The sequence below is a fragment of the Schistocerca piceifrons genome, chromosome 5 (assembly GCF_021461385.2).
Source record: "Schistocerca piceifrons isolate TAMUIC-IGC-003096 chromosome 5, iqSchPice1.1, whole genome shotgun sequence".
NCBI classification, from domain to species: domain Eukaryota; kingdom Metazoa; phylum Arthropoda; class Insecta; order Orthoptera; family Acrididae; genus Schistocerca; species Schistocerca piceifrons.
The window spans coordinates 254,612,771-254,633,223 of NC_060142.1; the positions used below are offsets into that span (position 1 = coordinate 254,612,771).

General features: G+C 40.4%; 1 protein-coding gene across 1 annotated transcript; it reads left to right on the forward strand.

The window, feature by feature from the left end:
- Nucleotides 1-4,744: 4,744 nt before the first annotated feature.
- Nucleotides 4,745-14,509, forward strand: LOC124798099 (ejaculatory bulb-specific protein 3-like). The gene is made up of 2 exons (XM_047261349.1): nt 4,745-4,953; nt 14,154-14,509. The coding sequence occupies exons 1-2, from the start codon at nt 4,758-4,760 to the stop codon at nt 14,348-14,350; spliced, it is 393 nt and encodes a 130-aa protein (XP_047117305.1). The 5' UTR covers nt 4,745-4,757; the 3' UTR covers nt 14,351-14,509.
- The last annotated feature ends 5,944 nt before the right edge of the window (nt 14,510-20,453 follow it).

Consider the following 20,453-nt stretch of genomic DNA (forward strand, 5'->3'; position numbering starts at 1 on the left):
CATCTACTACTCCCCAGTTAGCAAATGTCACCATCAGATCTGAATCAAAATCGTCTTTCCAAGTGTGCTAATTCATTTATGGCAGTATATATATCATAACAGAAATATGATAGTGTGACAGAAACAAAAGTTGTTACGTTTGTTTCTACATCTGAAAGATGATGTTTATTCAGATATCGCGCCAGTTGCATAAGACTGAGGATGCAGATTAGGTTGGCTCTAAATATACGCTGTAACGATTGTGGGCATTCCCTGGTTGCTCCTCTCCTCCCCAATCATTGCCCTCTGCCATGCCTTCGTTTCCCCCCTACCCTCCACCTTTACACATTTCATCCCCTTTCCCAATGTGGTTTCCATCGAGTCCCCCTCCCAGATGGTGCCCTCTCTTCTTCCATTTACCCCTCCTATCAGCTCTGATCCTCCTCCCTTCCTCAGTCCTTTTCCCAGGCTACCTCCCCCCCTTCCATCCCGTTTTCCTCCTACCTACCATCATTCTGCCTCCCTTCTCTCCCCCAAGTCCTTTTGCTCTCCCACCCACTGCCTTTCCCACTCCTTCTTGCATCCATCCACCCTGCCCCCTTTTTCTATGTCCCCTCCCTCCATCGGCTTCCCCCTTTTCTCCTTTCCTCTCCTCCCCCTTTTTCCTCCTCATCGGTCTGGGTCGTTCATTCCTCCCCCCCCCCCACCCATCTGCCTCCGTGTCACCTCTGTAGTGCTGTTTTAAGTGAGCCTTCAGCGTTGTGCGTCCCCTGTCAGTGTTGCGAACAGCCACCATATTGTCGCTAGTTGTGTTTTTATCTCATGTGAACAGAAACCAGACTGTCGCTGTGTTTTTTAATTGTGCCTGTCTATTTACTATGTGTTTCAATCAACATCACCGACCGTTTGTTTTTATATTGTCTTTGCATCATTTTCTCCAGTTTTTAACAGTCACTGTCTTACTGCCAGCTTTTATTGTTCTCATATCTCCTCGTTCTGTTTTTTTAACTTTTCTGTAGGCTGCAGAGTGGCGTATTGTGCAACTGCCACTCCCCCTCCCCCCTCTGGGAGGGGGGGCGTTTGTTACTTTTGAGATTGGGCTTGGTGACTTCATGTTAGTCAAGAATGCCATTAAACGAAAAGGACAACATTATCAAAATCTCGCTGACTTTGCGAAAGTCCTTTTAATAGGGCTACGAAAAGCTAGATGTTCCTTCTGCGATACACATGGAGGGAATGTGGCCACTGTACCTGAATGCTGGCGCAACAGTGGTGACGAGAATGTACAGCTGCAAGAAGACAGGATTCCAGAATGCAAACGATCGTGTTCGACGTATGGCTCTGGCACACCACTGTGACACAACGAATTGTTACAAACTGGTTACTACAAGGACAGCTCCGGGCCAGATGCCCTGCAATGTGCATACCACTGGTCGCAAACCACCACTATTTGCGATTTCAGTGGCGTTAGCGAAAGCTCAATGAGGCCAGGCTTGAGGTCTGTTGTCTTCTCTGCTAAAAACGTTTTAACTCAGCGCCAGTGATGGTCGTGAATTTGTTTCAACGACACCAATTGACGGCCTGTAGCCCACCTGTCTGCGTACTAGACAGCATCAGTAATGGTATGGGTAGCTATTTTGTATGACTGCAGGATCACTCTCTTTGGAGCCGCGCGACTGCTACGGTCGCAGGTTCGAATCCTGTCTCGGGCATGGATGTGTGTGATGTCCTTAGGTTAGTTAGGTTTAAGTAGTTTTAAATTCTAGGGGACTGATGACCATAGATGTTAAGTCCCATAGTGCTCAGAGGCATTTGAACCATTATTTTGATCACTCTCGTTGCTATCCGACGGAGCCTGAATGCATATTAGCAGATCAGTCTGGTGATTTGACCTGTTGTGCTGCCATTCATCAACAGAATTTCACGAGGGTGTTTCCAACAGGATTACGCTCGTCCACATACCGCTATTGTAACCCAACATACTCTACCGAGTTTCGACATGTTGTCTTGGCCTTCTGATTCACCAGATTAGTGGATCACATATGGGTCAAAATCGGACAACAACTCCAGTTTCATCAACAATCAGCATTAACCGTCCCTGTACTGACAGAGCAAGTGTCGTAGTCACGAACTCCATTCGACAAATTGACGTCTGACGTGCGGGATTAGCCGAGCGGTCTAGGGCGCTGCAGTCATGGAGTGTATGGCTGGTCTCGGCGGAGGTTCGAGTCCTCCCTCGGGCATGGGTGTGTGTGTTTGTCCTTAGGATAATTTAGGTTAAGCAGTGTGTAAGCTTAGGGACTGATGACTTTAGCAGTTAAGTCCCATAAGAATTCACACAAACTTGAAATTTTTGAAATTGACGTCTGCGACCTGCACAACATAATGCAAGAGCATTTGCTTGCTTGTCTTCAAAATCTGATGGTTACACCGGTTATTAATGTACCAGTACCTCACAGTTGCTTTGGCGTATCTCGAGTTTGTATTAACCTGTGATCTTTCTAAGTTATACACATACCTAGACAAAACTATTTCTGATATTTCATAACTTAACATTAATTACTTTATCGTGTTGCGATTATTCCTGTCGGTGTATACATATTTCCTTTTTTACTATTGCTTCATTATTATTACTGCTATAGTAAAAATATCATTATTTCAGTCACTAAGTTGAAAAATAACTTCGTAAGAACTACGAGGGAAAAGTTTATAAACATAACTTATTATATAAATAGAGACAGAAGGCATGAAGGAACAATAAATAAATAAGCAAATGAAGATATTGGAAGATAAAAAAACAACCGAGTTTTTCAGTATCGATGCATGACTGACTTCTACATTGCATAAAGCAACACACTCGCTCAGTATAGAGACTATAGTGCTAATTAAATCTTTTGTCACTCTAAATGATTTACAGAAACCACACCCTTCCTACGTCCACAACAGACAGTGAACACGCAATCAAGGCGTTCAAACTATTGAACATACACTTTCAATGTGGGATGTGGGGCGTGGGTTCCTGTCTTTCTACGGCATTTCTAGGGAGTCCTACAAGTTTTCGGGTATTACTCCACATGATTAGTGGACAGAGTGACACTGACACACAAGCAAGTGGCGTCTATCATAATTAACTGACCTTCGGAAGCTCCATTTACTCAAAATAAATGTCGAGAAAATAATTTTGAGTTTCCAAGAAACATACACAAAGTAACTTAGTTTTGCGGAATCTGTCTTCTGACTGAATTATATGACTTACATGGAGAAAAATGGAACCTGGACACACTGTGATAATGTATGGCAATTATAATAACAGATCTCAATTTATTTACTGTTAGCGTATTGGATGGCAATGCGCAGCTACTTATTATAATACAATAAAATTACAGAAGTTGGTTTTATATTTAAATGGTGACCAGCTACGAACATTTGTAGTACTGGACAGTCGTAAACAAATAGTATCCTGCATTGAACCACTCATCAAGCATGTGGTCAGTGAACACATGATACGATGAAACCTACCTGGATGGTTCGATAATGCACTACGGGCGAATGTAACAATATGAAATGAATGCTTCGCACAATATATTTGTCACAGATCTCCACACAATGAACGTTTTCCGTAACACCACAAACTGCTGAAGTAAATAGCACGAGATGCTTTCTTAGTGATAACTTTATTTAGCCGAAACGATTGCGCCTAAGAATATATAAAAACCGATAAAGATACCTTATAATTTTCAGAATCAAGTTTCTAATTTCAGACAAGTTTCATCGAAGAAGATGCTATCATCTCTAACTCCTTTCTCATCCACGTTCTTCAACGGCCCCGTAACAAAATAACAGAAATTAGGACATAGATTAGTTGGTGAGTCATAACACACTCTAACAAGGCATAAAATAATTGCTTTACTTTTCACTAAAATTTACACATATATATTTTGCTCTATCAAACAATAACAAAAATACAAAATCTTTGTCGCTGTACACTTAAGAAAAAACGAAAATTTCTGTCGCTCTTGACAAAAAACATGCCAATTACAAACAGTTCCTCGCGTTTACATCAATCTTTGTAAGTACATAGTGATGCTGAGTCTAGAACAGATATTAGTATATACCGCTTTGCTCTACAAAGTATACCCCGAAAACGTTCGTTTATTGCGGTGTTTGGAGATTTTACACGAATCTGGCCAACCATGTTTCATCATATTAACACGTATATTGTCCTGGATGATATTCCCGTACGCAATTTTCCTGCTGTTAATAGAGAACAATTTATTGATCTTTTCTCATAGAGTTCGACATCTCACCTTCCATGGAGATGAAATTTGCTGAACACGATTCAGCTATGGCTACTTTCACATAGAACGTTTTCCGTTAACTCTGATAAAATAACATTAATGTAATTGTGGAAGATAATGGCACTGTCGTTGGTGCTTTTTCTCTGTGATGAAAAGTAACTGCAAAGTGCTCAGCATATTTAAGAAAACCGCACCACGCTACATGTATTTCTCATTAATAGTGTCGATTATTCTGCTGGTTCCCATACCGCAGGATGGACGTGAGTTAATACAGTGAGAACTGCCTATTCAAGGTCTCGGGAGTTGAGAAACACCCATGGAGATTTCGCTTTATCGTAGGTGCGAGCGCTAGTTCTTCCCCAAGGCGCCCCACCTCGATACCTCGTTACCCCTTCATGCATTCATTCGTCAGAGCGGAGGTATAAAGAGGAGCTCATCAGATATCGCAAATCACAGTCTGTGCGAAGCGCCCCTGTAGTCATGGCCAGAAACCTGATCTTCTACTGTTGCCTCGTGGCTGCTATTGCCATTTCGGCGAAAGCCGCGCGGCAAGACAAGCTCGACAACTTCAACGTGGACGTGATCCTCAACAACGACCGCCTCCTGAAAACCTACATCCAGTGCATGCTCGATGCAGATGATGGGAAGTGCACCACCGAGGGCAAGGAGATCAAAAGTAAGTGCGGTTGTTAAACTTCATTCTGTATTGTTCCTTTCTCGCTTCTTTCTTACACTGTTCACCATCGTCAAACCTCTCTTCCCGTTTTCCTGGAAGCTACAGATGTTGGATTAAATAATACGCTCATGGAAAATGGTGTAGCACTCTGATATGCAAAATCACTAAATCATGCTGGATATTAATAGCTACAAATTCTGTTCCGTTTCCTTAACAGAGTTGATGGTACCTCTTCAGGAGACTCCGTTTATTATTCATTGTCAGATGCCTGATCAGAATCAGGTGGCATTGTGTTCCACTACGAGCAATAACAGGTTTACAACAGACAAATCACGTGATGTCAAGAAGACGTATTATTTTGTCCTGGTCACAACAATGTTACACTAACTTATAGCATTTAAGTGTTCTAACATATTGAAAATTTCATCTCCTGCTAAAATACTATTAGCAGTTAAGGTAAAGTTTCATAGGGCCTACAATTCGCCTTTTGCTTTAATCTAAACAAAGAATCAGTGACAGTTTGGATAATCACGTCATTTTCTACTTCCCTGGTTTATATACTGTATTTTGTTCGCACCCCCATATAATCCACAGTGCTGTATGAATTAGTTTCCTGCCAAATATGTGATACCTCCCCAGTTTCCACCTCTTGCAAACTATTTTTGACTTTCTCTTGAAATTTTCGCACGATCATCGCTTCTATGTAAAAGAGGATCATCTATGCGTCTTCTCTCGGCGAACCGAATTTCCATCAGCTTTGCAGTAATCTCCTTCGCTTCGCCGTGTCAAGTTGTTTGTGCTAAAGTGAACGATTCTTTTCATACATGTTAGTGTACAGATGTTTCCTTTCCTCTCGGATAGTCTTGTACGACGACGTTTCGTACAATATCAATGCCCTACGTATACTTCAAAGGCACAATTCCGATGAAAGTAATTATGGCACTTCCTGTTGGTCAGTATTAAGTATTACTGCATCGTTTTAAGGTCCAGCTGTTGATCCTATACTTAAGTAGTATAATATTGTTAATTTACCTGCGACTCTAATTTATTTAATCGTACAACCACCCTAATGGCAAAGTTGTTGCCCAATTCCAAACTGAAGCAACAATAATTCGTCGATTAGAAGAAGACAACCTGCATTCTATGCGTCCCTTAATTTCTCCATTGGCAAACCTTTGGACAAAAGCCTTGGTTTAATACTTGTCGTGTCATTGACACTTCTTCCTACCATTTACCTGATTTTAAAATTTTTGTATAGAGTATACAAAATGAGTATTAAATGGGACAATTTAAGATTATGTTTGAGACAATTAGCGAAAAACGAAAACTGACTTTTTGGGAATGCCTGCTTCGAAACACAGCCGTCACCGCACTCTTCCTGGAGCTTCAACGTCCACCAGCTCCTCTTTCTTCACATCGCATGACTATTATACCCAGGTGAACGAATTCAACTGAAGGTCGTTCTTGTCTGGGCATAATTGACGGACGTAGTTCAGGCTTGTATGTGCTGAGATAGGTCAATGTGGCCCTATCCAGCATTTAATTCTAACGACTCCCATTTAGAAAAATATTGGGCTTTAATTCATTGTTTGCACAGCACCCTTCGCAACGTTCGTTTGATATAAATCTCTACAGACATGTAGTGATGTTTAGAGCTACCATCGTGTTGAGGTTATCGTTAGTGATAGCAACGTCTTTAACGTTTATCAGTAATTGCAGTATTTCCTCCATTACTGTAGTTAGCAGGCCATTATTTCCCGACAATTTCTTAGTAACGTCAAGGTGCTTGATGCAAGTGATACTATTATCCCAGATATATTTTAGACTTTTTAATTGTGTACATCAACTAAGCGAGAGCTACAAACGTCATTCTTAAGTCAGATAACTGCGACACTAAGACAGATCATCGTCATGATATAATAATCTTAGACATGCTGTCGTAACTGAACCCAGGCAGATAAACTCTAATATTAGGAAAACAGATTGCAAGAAACCTTTTGAGAGGTCATTCAGTAAGTATGCTCCGATAACGAAGTGATTATCGTGTGTTATTTAAATTAGTCTGTCCAACTCTTGAATGTCATTGAACAGAATATTATCAGCTTCTTTCTACGCCAGTGCAAACGCCCAATGTTGAACACTTTCTCGACACCTTCTTCTGTGTTCGTATGTTTGTTGCTCTTGGAGATCTTCCCTTATATGTTTCTACTATTTTCTACGATAATACCTTTTATATTTCAATATAGGTCTATCTTCTGTATGCAAGTAATGGGCAGCAACATACGTGAGCAAGTTTCGTCTACAATAGATAGTTCCACTTTATGCTACTTCCTGTCCTATTTGTCTGACATCTTATTTCGACGTTTCTGATTTACTGAGCTTTTTTGTCAAAGTACCTACCTCTCGTCTATTGTTTTCACAATGTTCGTTTCGTTTAGAAGGGACACATTTATAATGCATAATTTACGAGATGGGTGAATGGCGTGCGCAATATTGTTTTATTTGAATCTCCCTGTATTTTGTTGTTCCGTAAAGCGGTTCCTCTATTTAATTATAATTTCTATGTTTCTTGAAACTTCCTGGCAGATTAAAACTGTGTGCCCGACCGAGACTCGAAATCGGGACCTTTGGGGGCAAGTGCTCTACCATCTGAGCTACCGAAGCACGACTCAGGAGAGCTTCTGTAAGGTTTGGAAGGAAGGAGACGAGATACTGGCAGAAGTAAAGCTGTGAGTACCGGGCGTGAGTCGTGCTTCGGTAGCTCAGATGGTAGAGCACTTGCCCCCAAAGGTCCCGAGTTCGTCTCGGTCGGGCACACAGTTTTAATCTGCCAGGAAGTTTCATATCAGCGCACACTCCGCTGCAGAGTGAAAATCTCATTCTATGTTTCTTGTATTGTGCTCACTATTTTCTGCGTGATAGCATTACCCTTGCTTACAACAGTCAACAAACTGATAAAGTCTGACGCTGTCTCTAGCTATTTGTGGAAAGATGTTGGAACGTATTTTCATTGTGACGGCCTTTCACTTTTCTTACATTTGCTAAATAGTGAGTTATTGGCTTTGAACATAGGGAAACGGCTGTAGAACTCCACATCAGAAAGTGTCTTCCAAGTTTCCAAGACCTGTGATAACTTTCACAATACTGGACACAACGAGAAAACATCTGATTTCTAAGTAATGCTATTGATTCATCTTTTCAACCGAATCCATTGCAAATGTTGTTTATTTTTTAAAATGCCGAAATAAAAACGGAGTAAATATTTACTACATTATTTAGTATAAATATAGAAGGTATGCAAAGAGAACAGGGTAAAGGGATACTGAAACTCCACACCTAACTTTTTGTTACCTGGCCCTCCTCTAGCATCGAAATATTCTGGCAGTCATGTAAACCATACAATGTGTCCAATAGTTATTGCCTTCTTTTATAAAGGCGTTGACCTTAAACCACTGATTTTTTAATAATATTTTCTGTGCATACTTTATATTCCCTGCCAACAAAATCAAGAAATCCATAAGCGTATATGAAGGGCGTTCAATAAGGGATGAAACACATTGTTTTCTCGCCCAGTTACAGTCTAAAAACTCCGGAGATCGTTCTGGGACATCGTTATATATACCCCTGTAGTGTCATAAAGTTCTGATAAGTCGCTGTGGTATACATAGGCTTCAAAATGACATTGGTAACAAAGATCCATTCTTTTTCTCTTTGTGGAAAACGAGAGCATCGAAGATACTTGTAGGCACCTTCAGAATTTCAACGGAGACTTGGTAATAAGCAAAAGCGCGGTAAGTCTTTGGGCGGCGCGTCTCTCATCATCACCGAAAGGTAGTATAAACCTGTCCAATCTGCATGTGTCAGCCGGCCGGACACAGCTGACTCCTGCGATGTTCGAGCTTACGGACACATTGGGGGTGATCGGCAAATCGAATCAAACACCTCGCCACACAACTGGACGTTTCTGTTGGCGGTGCTGTTACACTTGTCCAGCAGTAGGGGGACTAAAAGGTGTGTGATCTTCAGGTTCCTGGCCACCCGACGGAACCCTGTAAAGAGCAATGAAGGACCATCTGAGCGGAACTGCTTGCACATTACAAAGCTTATCGTCTCAATTTTTCCTCGAACATCTTCGCAGGCGATGAAATATGGATTCATCACTTCGAACTGGAAACAAAAAAACAAAAAATGGAGTTGTCCAACAACAACTCTCCTCCAAAGAAAAACGTTCAAAGCCGTGCCCTCGGCCGGTAAAATCATAGCGACGATCTTCTGGGACACTGAAGGGGTTAATCTGTTTTATGTCCTCCCCCATGGAACAACGATCCACTCTGAAGTGTTTAGTGCCACCCTCATGAAACTGAAGAAACGACATCAGCCTGTTCGTTACCACAAAGAAGACAAAGAACTTCTCGCTTTCCATGACAACACAAGCCTGCGCAGGCAAGAGAAGTTCACGAAACTTCATTAGACTGTCTCCTCATCGGCCTACAGCCAGGATCTCGCAGCTTCCGACTTCCACCTGTTTGAACCAATGAAGGAAGCATTCAGAGGGAAGAAGTACGTGGATGATGTGGAAGTTATTGACGCAGCAAGACGTTGGCTCCGACGTCGAAGAGGAGAAAGGCACGATATGTGCGTAAAGGGCGTCACAGTATGGTGGCGTATGGTCGTCGTATTGAACAGAGATGATTTTGAAAACAGTGTTTAACAGTGGAATGAGTGGGGAATAGTACATTCTATTGGAACCCTAAAAAAAACTCATATTGATTTCAGAAAGAAACTGTTTCATTACTTATTAAACGCCACCCATATAAAAGAGATTTAATAGGGCTTCATAACTGTAGTGCTTTGAGTTCAAAGAAGCTTTCGTTTTTCACCTTCTGCTTGAAAAGATAAATTAATGTTTCACGAATCATTAGTGGAGAAAAAAGCTCGCGCTTATCAAGAGTAGCGAATAAAATTTTTCTCATAAAACTGTATAAAGTGCACAATATCGGATTCTACCCCACATTTAATTTCGAGACTGGCAGAAAGTATGTTTGACTTTCTTTAGACTGCGACCTCAGTTTTTAGGCGGGCACAACGATTATTTAGCAAAGAATTTTTACCAAAGAAAAGTTGTGAAGCAGCCGTATATTTTCAGATGTTATTTTATTTAGAACACCATTTAGGCATCTGATTAATGCCATCCTCAATACCCTATGCACTCCATGGTTACAGGATCAAATAAATCGATAGACGCTAAACTGGAGTCAGCAAAACCAGCAGTGAATTTTTTGTGGAGCTTGGCAACATCTGAGCACACTTTTCTCTGACTGCAGGTGCGCACAGCTGTCATAAAAAATTCTCGGATTCCAGATATTGATGGTTCCAATTATGCATATATCAGTGTATCTGATCTGTATACATGGAGGGCACAGGTGCTGAAAATGGCGTTAATGAAATGCCGAAACTTGTTTTCTAATTAAAATAATATCTGAAAATACACGGCTGGTTGGCGACTGACCTCTATCCACGATAGATCAACACGCACAAAAAACTGGCTGATACTGCTTAGCGGTAGATATAATATACTGACGTAAAGACAGCAGTTGAACTGCACCACTGACCTGCTCACTGGAGCATCGACCGCTGTACAGATAATATATATTGTATTCTGGGCATTCGCAGTGGATGCAATATGCCAGTCGCACATTTCTATGGCTCCTAATTACCTCAGAATAAGTTACAACATGAGTCAATATTTCTGTTTGCTCACTAGCCAGGGACAGAATTTCAAGTCAAGTGTTCTCCCATAATGAAGTAATTTAGTGTATGTAATACTCCACAAGAGCTATACAAACAAAAAAACTCTGTTACAGGGAATCGACTTCATGCGCTCCTTGTAGTGAAACCAAGACTTATCAAAATCTAACCGCCACGTTCTCCACTGTGGCTCTCCATACGAAAATCTGATGCTCGAGCACCAGCGAGACATGTCTTTGATGAATTCCAATACGGATGTACTCTTGCACAATCCCTGGGTTGATGATCTTCTTAACATCATACTCAACTATCTTCTGGACACATGGCGCCCATGTTTGCACTCAGGTGACGAATTCAAGTGGCCTTTACAAAAACATTACTTCCAGTACACAGGCCATGAATCTGAAGATAATCACCTAAAGTTCGTAAAGTTCGTACTACTTTCAGAAGACTATCCGGATGTTTCCAGTTCCAAATTCCACCCCCCCCCCCCCCCCCAGATCGCTACAACTTTGACAAAGAAAAACATATCTCTAATATTCGGTGGCAGGTATGCAACGCTCCTCCCATGAGAGGATTCTTCAAAGTGCAACTGATGACCATTATTTGTGCCCCCACACATCTTCTCATTAAAAGCATGTCCTATTGCCATCTTCAGCCACAAAAACTTTTTCGCAAGGTACACTATTCTCAAATAGTTTTCACCCCAACAGAATAACCTCCCGCCCCCTCTGACCGCACTGCAGGGCTCCGTCACTTTGATCATCATGAACTGCCGTCGCCATTTCTGCCCTCTCTTATGGCATTAAATGTACGCCCCTGTAGAACATGACAACTCTATTTCCAGCCCGCTTTAGCTGATAGCGGCTTGTGCGGAACGCATGCTCCACTTGGCCGTTTCTGTCAGTGCTCAACCCTAATAGGCTAGGCGCAAATTGAGACGCGTATAGCGCGACGCAGCGCAGCGCGCGTTTTTGTAATATCGCAGGTTCAAATGGGACCGCGCAAATTGCGAGGCGACGCGACTGGGACGCGACACACGCCTGCGCCAGGTCGCGCGGCGTTGTGGTTGACGCACAGTTTCTCACGCCGCGCGTGCCTCGCTAGCACCGTGGGAAATTTGAGGCGGGAAGCGAAAACGTAGCCCCGACATATGCTCACATCGGAACGGTGCATATAAGCAGTGGTAGTATTGCCCATACGATAAATTTTGCCTTACTGTGTACTGAATTTTATTGCCTTTGGGTAGTGTTTCATTTTTCGCCATTTAAACGCTCCATCTTTCTTCGTTAGTACATTATACTTTTCTGTTATCTATATCTGTATAGTTTTGTTTTGTTTTTTTTCTGTCAAGAAAAATGCATACTTCAGTGACTGATGAGCCATTGGCCGCTGGAATTGCATCATATGCATCCGCGATGTTTTCAGATCGTAAGAAGGGACAGAGGGTAGTGAAGCAAGGAAAATCATGTGATTAAGAATCAAGCTAGGAAAGTAAAAGAAGGTTATCTTCTCGCTGCTTAGTATTCTGGCGTATCTGTACGATCTGTCACAAAAATTGAGAAAGTGATAATCTCCACAGGTGTGATCCCTTTGTGCTCCTGGTAAAAAGCGTCCGAGATCTGAAGTATAGAAGTCTCAATGTGATTACTCTGATATGGATGTAATAATGTAATACGACACACTGTACTACATGCATGTGAACAACATATGTCTACTGCAAGCTAGAAACAGTCGAAAAACAGTCACAAATAACAATGTTTTAATTGGTTCGCCGTGATGAGAAAAAGCATTTCAATTGTTGCATGCACATTATCAGCATTAATAAACTAATTATACAACAGGCTACACAAATCAAGAAAATGGTCTGTGTTATTACGAAAGTAGGAATATCCCAAAAGAGTATTATGATTAGGTATATTTAATTTGTTGAAATGTACTGCTGAGAAGGGCACATCTACTTTCATGACAATTTTTTTCGAACTCCAACTCACAAGGCACACATGGTTAGCTTGTGCATTTCTGTCGCGCGCATTATTCTCCGCTGCTGACAATACACTGACCATTGTGTTGTGCGACAGATAAGTTGTTTATTTTTCTCAATAACAACTATTTTATTCGCCGAAGGTGAGTGACCAGTATCTGGCATGAAGGAATAAAATCCTTTGGTAAGTTTCCATTCCAGTCGTTCAGAGCAAAAATTACGATGTGTTACGTGAATTCCACAAAAATTCCACGGAATTGGCAATCTATTATTTTGTGAGTTGTTAATCTTTTCTCATTCGAAGCAGCATCACCGTTTGCGAGTAACGGCCACATGTCTCTTGGTGAATGGTTTAATTGCACTTTCCTTTGTCACAGTGTAATTTGCCAAACTCATCTTACAGCAGCTATTGAGACAGAATTCCGAAACGGAGTGCCTCATTAAACAAGAATTGGCAATCACAGAGCTCAATAGCTTACGAAAAACCTCATAGTCTCGGTTTGCAGTAACATAAAAGAAGAAATTTCATGTTTATTTTCATACTAGGAAGCTCTTGTTTCGATAGGTGAAGATAACTTTTAAAAAATTACAGTCACTGGAGTGAAATAAATAAAAAAAGAAGTATAAGTAGTGATATATCGCCATAGATAAGAAAGTTCCGTGTGTTTAATAATTGGCAAAACACTCTCCTCCTTGTGTGCTATCATTCACCAAACTTTCGTTTCGGTGTCTCAAGCGGTTTAGGAGATACGAGAGATGTTGCGAGTATTTCATTCTCGAGGGCGTGAGATCGGAAGTGAGCACGCTACATGGGATCCATTTTCTCGAGATCGGAGGCAGATAGAGACCTCCTCCCAAACCTAAACAAAAATTCAGCATGTCAGCTAAATTTCATACGCAGCAACATATGGTGTAATATGCACCAAACGCCAAATCATAGCGACCCCTAATTTTCGTTGCAAACTTTTTGAGTTTTGCGTAATGTCTTACTAAAATGTGTACATCACAATAAGAATGGTCATTAGCTAGTTGACGAGCACTTCGCCACGAAGCTGACGTATAACGTTACAAGTAAGGCAAAAATCATATATTTCCAGTGAATAGTTTCTATAAAACCGTTTGAGAAAGGTAAAAGGTTGCGCGCGCTTCGGTTCTGTCAGCTCGGAGCGTCGCCAGTCGGCGCGTGCGAAGTATGGTGTACGCGTCGCAACATGCGCTGCACCCGCACGACTTCGCGCTGTAGCGTCGTGTCACGTCACACATGCTATACGCGTCTCAGTTTGCGCCTAGCCTAAGTAACACTTGGTCCTGCAGTACTACAGGCACTGTCAGTACATGGTGCTAAGCAAATGAAATGGTGGATTGTATACTGTGTTTTAATATAAATATAAATCTACAAGAATAATAAATGTAAGTGGAAAAATTGCAATGAGACTGTTTCACATGATTTTCTTTGACATATCTACAGGCAGGCTGCCAAAATTATTGGCGACGGGATGTGGAGCCTGCTCGCCTAGCCAGCTGGAGAGGGCTATCAAGAGCCTGAAGCACATCACAGAGAAGCACCCTGCAGAGTGGACCAAGCTGAAGGCCAAGTTCGACCCCACGGGCGAGTACACAAAGAAGAACGCCGAGACCTGGAAGCAGTACGGCGTCACTCTCTGAGTGCCACGCCAGTCTGATTCGCCTCTGAGCTGTCGCAGCTCTCGTATGCAGTTCAACAGCAAATCCTGTCTCTATCCTGAAATTGTCCATTATCTTAAAGTCATGTGACAACTTCATCCAATTTGGTTACTCACCAGAATTTCTTAGCTTACACTTGTTCACAATGTTACTACAATTATGATATGAAATAAACGTTTGTTGATAAATTTGCGTTTCATAATTAGGTAGGAGGAATGTTAATTCCTGCATCATAATATGAACCCCTCACCAAGGACCACTTTTCTATAACTTGTTTGAATCGTAACGTATTGCAGTGGTTCCAAACTAATCACCCCCTGAAGACTAAAATGATATTTTCTGAGGGGTGAAAATCCAATCGTTCAAAACTGTTTCATCTGTGAAACTAAATTATTTTAAAAATATCATTACTACTCTCACTGTTTACTATCGATGTAATAATGGTTGGGTATGTTACCAAGAAATACATTTTTTTCGTATATTAGCATCAACACGTGACACAATGTGGTGGAGGTTACAGCTACATGCACTTTGTAATTTGTAATACGCATCTGTGGCAGTAAAGTTGAGGTATATACTGCCCACAAGTATCTCCGAGTGGTTGTAGTTATTGCAATGGATCACGAATTGCTTCATTATTTACTTCGCAATAGATAATGGGACTAATTTACAGTGCAACCCAACTCTATAAGACTATCCTTATTAAGGCTTGAAAACCCCAGAGCGTTACAAATGACGCTGAGACAAGTCATTTAATATACGACACATGGAGTCGCAAATATCGGGTAAGATCCCAAAAATAGATTAGAAATTCGACCATATGACGTCAGCAGATGACGTACCTCGCAGCACTTGCAGCGATTGGGCATGTGCGTGAAGGGAGGATTGAACGACCGGTTGCTTGCTTTCGAACACACGGTGAAAAATTTAAATATTTTTGGGTTTTATCTTGCATTTCTTTCCTTTTGGCTCTTCCCAACGGAGAGCGCGAGACTGGAAAATATAAAATATACCTCAGTATAAACATACAACTCTCTAACTAAGTGCAAAAAAATAATAATAAAAAATGATACTCCCTTAAGTAGTGCAAGTAGGAACCGATCCACAACGACTTGTACACTTGGCTCTACCACTGCAGTTTTAGAGAGGAACGTCATGAGGTGATGTCACAGTCCAACATTTGTCATCCGCTTTTTAGGTATTTCTTTACATTTGCGACCCCATTGTCTAATTATTTGTCTAAATGTTATCTAGATTACTTAGGGAGTGTCTAAACGTTAACAAAAATCTCTCTGTATAATGGCTACTATAATGCTGAAGGAGCTACACAGTATTATTATTATTATTATTATTATTATTATTATTATTTCTATTTTTCTCAGACCTTAGGTCTGGTTAAAAATGGAAAGTGACGCGGACCTTCATCAAGCGTGACTTCCTTTTAACTGTATGGTATATGTTACATTGTATTTAGGAACTTTCGGGTTATTGAACACGTATCAATAATTACAGATTTCTGTAGTTGTATATATACGTTTCGATGTAGCTGTATTGCATTGATGTACTGGTGGATATTGTGTGGTATGACTCCTGTAGTTGATAGTATAATCGGTATAACGTCAACTTTATCCTGATGCCACATGTCGTTGACTTCCTCAGCCAGTTGGATGTATTTTTCAATTTTTTCTCCTGTTTTCTTCTGTATATTTGTTGTATTGGGTATGGATATTTCGATTAGTTGTGTTAATTTCTTCCTTTTATTGGTGAGTATGATGTCAGGTTTGTTATGTGGTGTTGTTTTATCTGTTATAATGGTTCTGTTCCAGTATAATTTGTATTCATCATTCTCCAGTACATTTTGTGGTGCATACTTGTATGTGGGAACGTGTTGTTTTATTACTTTATGTTTTATGGCAAGTTGTTGATGTATTATTTTTGCTACATTATCATGTCTTCTGGGGTATTCTTTATTTACTAGTATTGTACATCCACTTGTGATGTGATCTACTGTTTCTATTTGTTGTTTGCAAAGTCTGCATTTATCTGTTGTGGTATTGGGATCTTTAATAATATGCTTGCTGTAATATCTGGTGTTTATTGTTTGATCCTGTATTGCAATCATGAATCCTTCCGTCTCACCGTATGTATTGCCTTTTCTTAGCTATATGTTGGATGCGTCTTGATCGATGTATGGCTGTGTTAGATGATATGGGTGCTTGCCATGTAGTGTTTTCTTTTTCCAATTTACTTTCTTCGTGTCTGTTGCTGTTATGTGATTTAAAGGATTGTAGAAGTGGTTATGAAATTGCAGTGGTGTAGCCGATATATTTATATGAGTGATTGCTTTGTGTATTTTGCTAGTTTCTGCTCGTTCTAGAAAGAATTTTCTTAAATTGTCTACCTGTCCCTAATGTAGGTTTTTTATATCGATAAATCCCCTTCCTCCTTCCTTTCTGCTTAATGTGAATCTTTCTATTGCTGAATGTATGTGATGTATTCTACATTTGTGGCATTGTGATCTTGTAAGTGTATTGAGTGCTTCTAGGTCTGTGTTACTCCATTTCACTACTCCAAATGAGTAGGCCAATATTGGTATAGCATAAGTATTTATAGCTTTTGTCTTGTTTCTTGCTGTCAATTCTGTATTCAGTATTTTTGTTAGTCTTTGTCTATATTTTTCTTTTAGTTCTTCTTTAATATTTGTATTATCTATTCCTATTTTTTGTCTGTAGCCTAGATATTTATAGGCATCTGTTTTTTCCATCGCTTCTATGGAGTCACTGTGGTTATTCAATATGTAATCTTCTTGTTTATTGTGTTTTCCCTTGACTATGCTATTTTTCTTACATTTGTCTGTTCCAAAAGCCATATTTACATCATTGCTGAATACTTCTGTTATCTTTAGTGATTGGTTGAGTTGTTGATTGGTTGCTGCCAGTAGTTTTAGATCATCGATGTATAGCAAATGTGTGATTTTGTGTGGGTATGTTCCAGTAATATTATATCCATAATTTGTATTATTTAGCATGTTGGATAGTGGGTTCAGAGCAAGACAGAACCAGAAAGGACTTAATGAGTCTCCTTGGTATATTGCACGCTTAATCTGTATTGGCTGTGATGTGATATTATCTGAATTTGTTTGGATATTAAGTGTGGTTTCCCAGTTTTTCATTGCTATGTTTAGGAACTGTATCAATTTAGGATCTACTTTGTATATTTCCAATATCTGTAGTAACCATGAGTCAGGTACACTATCAAAAGCTTTTTGGTAATCGATGTTATTATTATTATTATTACTATTGTTATTATTATTTTCATTTAGGTCGCTAGAGTACCAAGTGAAGCATCTACTTTATGTGAGGTTTTCTCTGGCGCCACTCTTCTTTGAACTTCTCACCATGCATTTTCTTCCTTTCTTCCGACTAAAGTGCTTTCGTCTTAAGTTTCCTTTCCGCATGTGATGAGCGTTATGTTCTTAACGCTTTATGTGTATCCCAACATCTATTCAGTTCGTCGGCGGCCCGATATCTCTTACGCGCGTCAGATTTCAGCCGACGTTTTCAAAAAATGGTTCAAATGGCTCTGAGCACTATGGGACTTAACATCTATGGTCATCAGTCCCCTAGAACTTAGAACTACTTAAACCTAACTAACCTAAGGACATCACACACATCCATGCCCAAGGCAGGATGCGAACCTGCGACCGTAGCAGTCGCGCGGCTCCGGACTGAGCCTAGAATCGCTAGACCACCACGGCCAGCCCGACGTTTTCAGGTCATGCACTATATTAGATATCTGTTCGGTCTCTTGCCTCCTCTACAGTAACCTTCTTCAGTATTATCGGGACGCAGGCTTTTTCTGATTAGTGTTGTCTTTAGGATCTTGATATGATCAACGTTTCTGATGCGTACAAGATTTCTCATTTGGAGATTTGTACTGTCTGACTTCTACATTACCTGCAGACTGTTAGAAATAAGCAGTGCCAATTATTCCATTGATTCATTAGTGCGTGATTCAATAAAACAGCTACACAAAATAATAATCAATAATTTTCCGTCAGCTGATATATATACATAAAGAAAATTCCTTTTCATTCTAAAGTTTAGTTAGATGGTAATGTTTATGGTGATGGGGGTGTGCTGCAGAGATGGAGTAGGGGTTAGCAGCTAATATATGATTTCAATCGGGGATAATGGTGTCACGAAGTGCGTGAACCATTGTTACATACAATAATCTTTCAATTAAAAATATGACAAAAAAAAATAAAGAAAACAACTGATCCGTGATGCACACCATCGAAGTAATAAATATATGACGTACAAGGTGTTTCTACATCTTGGTTACAAAATACTCTCGTGAAGTACGCCTAAGGCAGCAAACAGTACCTAACGAAATACCATATTTCGGCAGCGAAGCATTTACGTGCCTCGGGGACACTTGTGAAATAATTTTTTCGCTATTCTCTGCTCCTGCTGGATGGGAGAGTTACCATAATTACTACCAAGAAAATAAGTTGTTGATAATATTCAGTGTTTAGGTACACACGAAACTTACACAGCCGGCCGGAGTGGCCGAGCGGTTCTAGGCGCTACAGTCTGGAACCACGCGAGCGCTACGGTCGCAGGTTCGAATCCTGCCTCGGGCATGGATGTATGTGATGTCTTTAGGATAGTTAGGTTTAAGTAGTTGTAAGTTCTAGGGGACTGATGACCTCAGAAGTTAAGTCCCATAGGGCTCAGAGCCATTTGAACCATTTTTTTGAAACTTACACTGTGGAAGTGTCGTCCTCCACACTTGACGCCTCTTCTGCAACTGACCAACTGCATCTCGTACCATTATTGTAACAGTCTCTACCACCGAACTTCGCTATATCTGTCGATATTTGTTTCTATTAATCCAATCTGTAACAACCATAATACAGACTAGATGTGAAAATGTTTGTATTAAAGATTTATTTTAAATGAAGATGTACAACTCTGCTGATTTCCTCTTCCTGATGTCACAGGGACTCCCAGTCCCCGGGAGAAAGTCATCTTGTAAGGAGAGAGTCGGCACTCTCCATTGAATAAGACCATATATCCAACTTAATACTATTCTTTGCGTTGAGCAAGGCACTCAGATATCGATAGTAACAATCTGAGGGCGGAACTTGGCAGCGTGATTCTAAGCATTGTTGTGAGTCGAAGTGTGTTTGCAAGAGTTGAAGTAGTAGTGTCGGTCGAGAGTTCGGAGATAGACGACATGTAACGTCGGTGATGGCAGATCTTACCACACTCAAGGCCTGATATCATTTATATAGCCAGGAGAGATCTGGATGGCTAAACTACGCTTGAAGATGAATTTTACGGTAAAATTCCCATACATAGCGAAAAATGAATTGCAGGGTTAGGTTCGTGATTGGTAGTTGGAGTTAGCAACAATCCCATGTTTTGCTTGCCAGTGAAAGGAACCTCCTTATCATCCAAATAATATTAGTTATTCTCCACATCTAAATAATATGCTGTGGTTACAAAATATTGATGCATTTTAGAAACTGAAATAATCTGTTAATCTAGCACTCAGCCAATATTGACACATATGTCATTTTGTTATTGTCATTATTAATACTTGTTCATAATGATTCTGAAGTTTTAAATAGACTTAATTAATGAAATCGCTTCGGAAAAGACATTTAGTGGTTAACAGGAACCGAGTAAACTCCTTTATATTAAATTCGTTCTTAGTAACAATAAGGTTTAGCCTCTTCTGCTTCATGCTGCGCATTGCTGTAAACTAAATGCAAAAAAAGCAATCATCTAAAGAGGTGAGTGTAAAACTTACGGCCAAATCGGAGACACTGACAGACCACAACATATCATGTAAGTCAGATTCTGTATCACTTGTAAATTAATATTCAAATACGCAGTCAGATTGCGTACTGAAATTTTAGTTTGAAGTTTTTCAAGTAACAGTCTGTTGAGGGCTTAAACGACAGTAAGACTGACACTCATACAAGGCACACACAGTGTTATGCAGGTTAGTTTCCGTTTACTGATAGCTCAGGTTGCTTACTCAGCCCAGTTTCACAGACGAACATAGGATATAT

Bases quoted from the DNA above. Each gene is read 5' to 3' on its own strand.
- LOC124798099 (XM_047261349.1), top strand. From the start codon at position 4,758: ATGGCCAGAAACCTGATCTTCTACTGTTGCCTCGTGGCTGCTATTGCC. The intron at 4,954-14,153 runs GTAAGTGCGGTT...ACATATCTACAG, and splicing joins CGAGGGCAAGGAGATCAAAA to GCAGGCTGCCAAAATTATTG.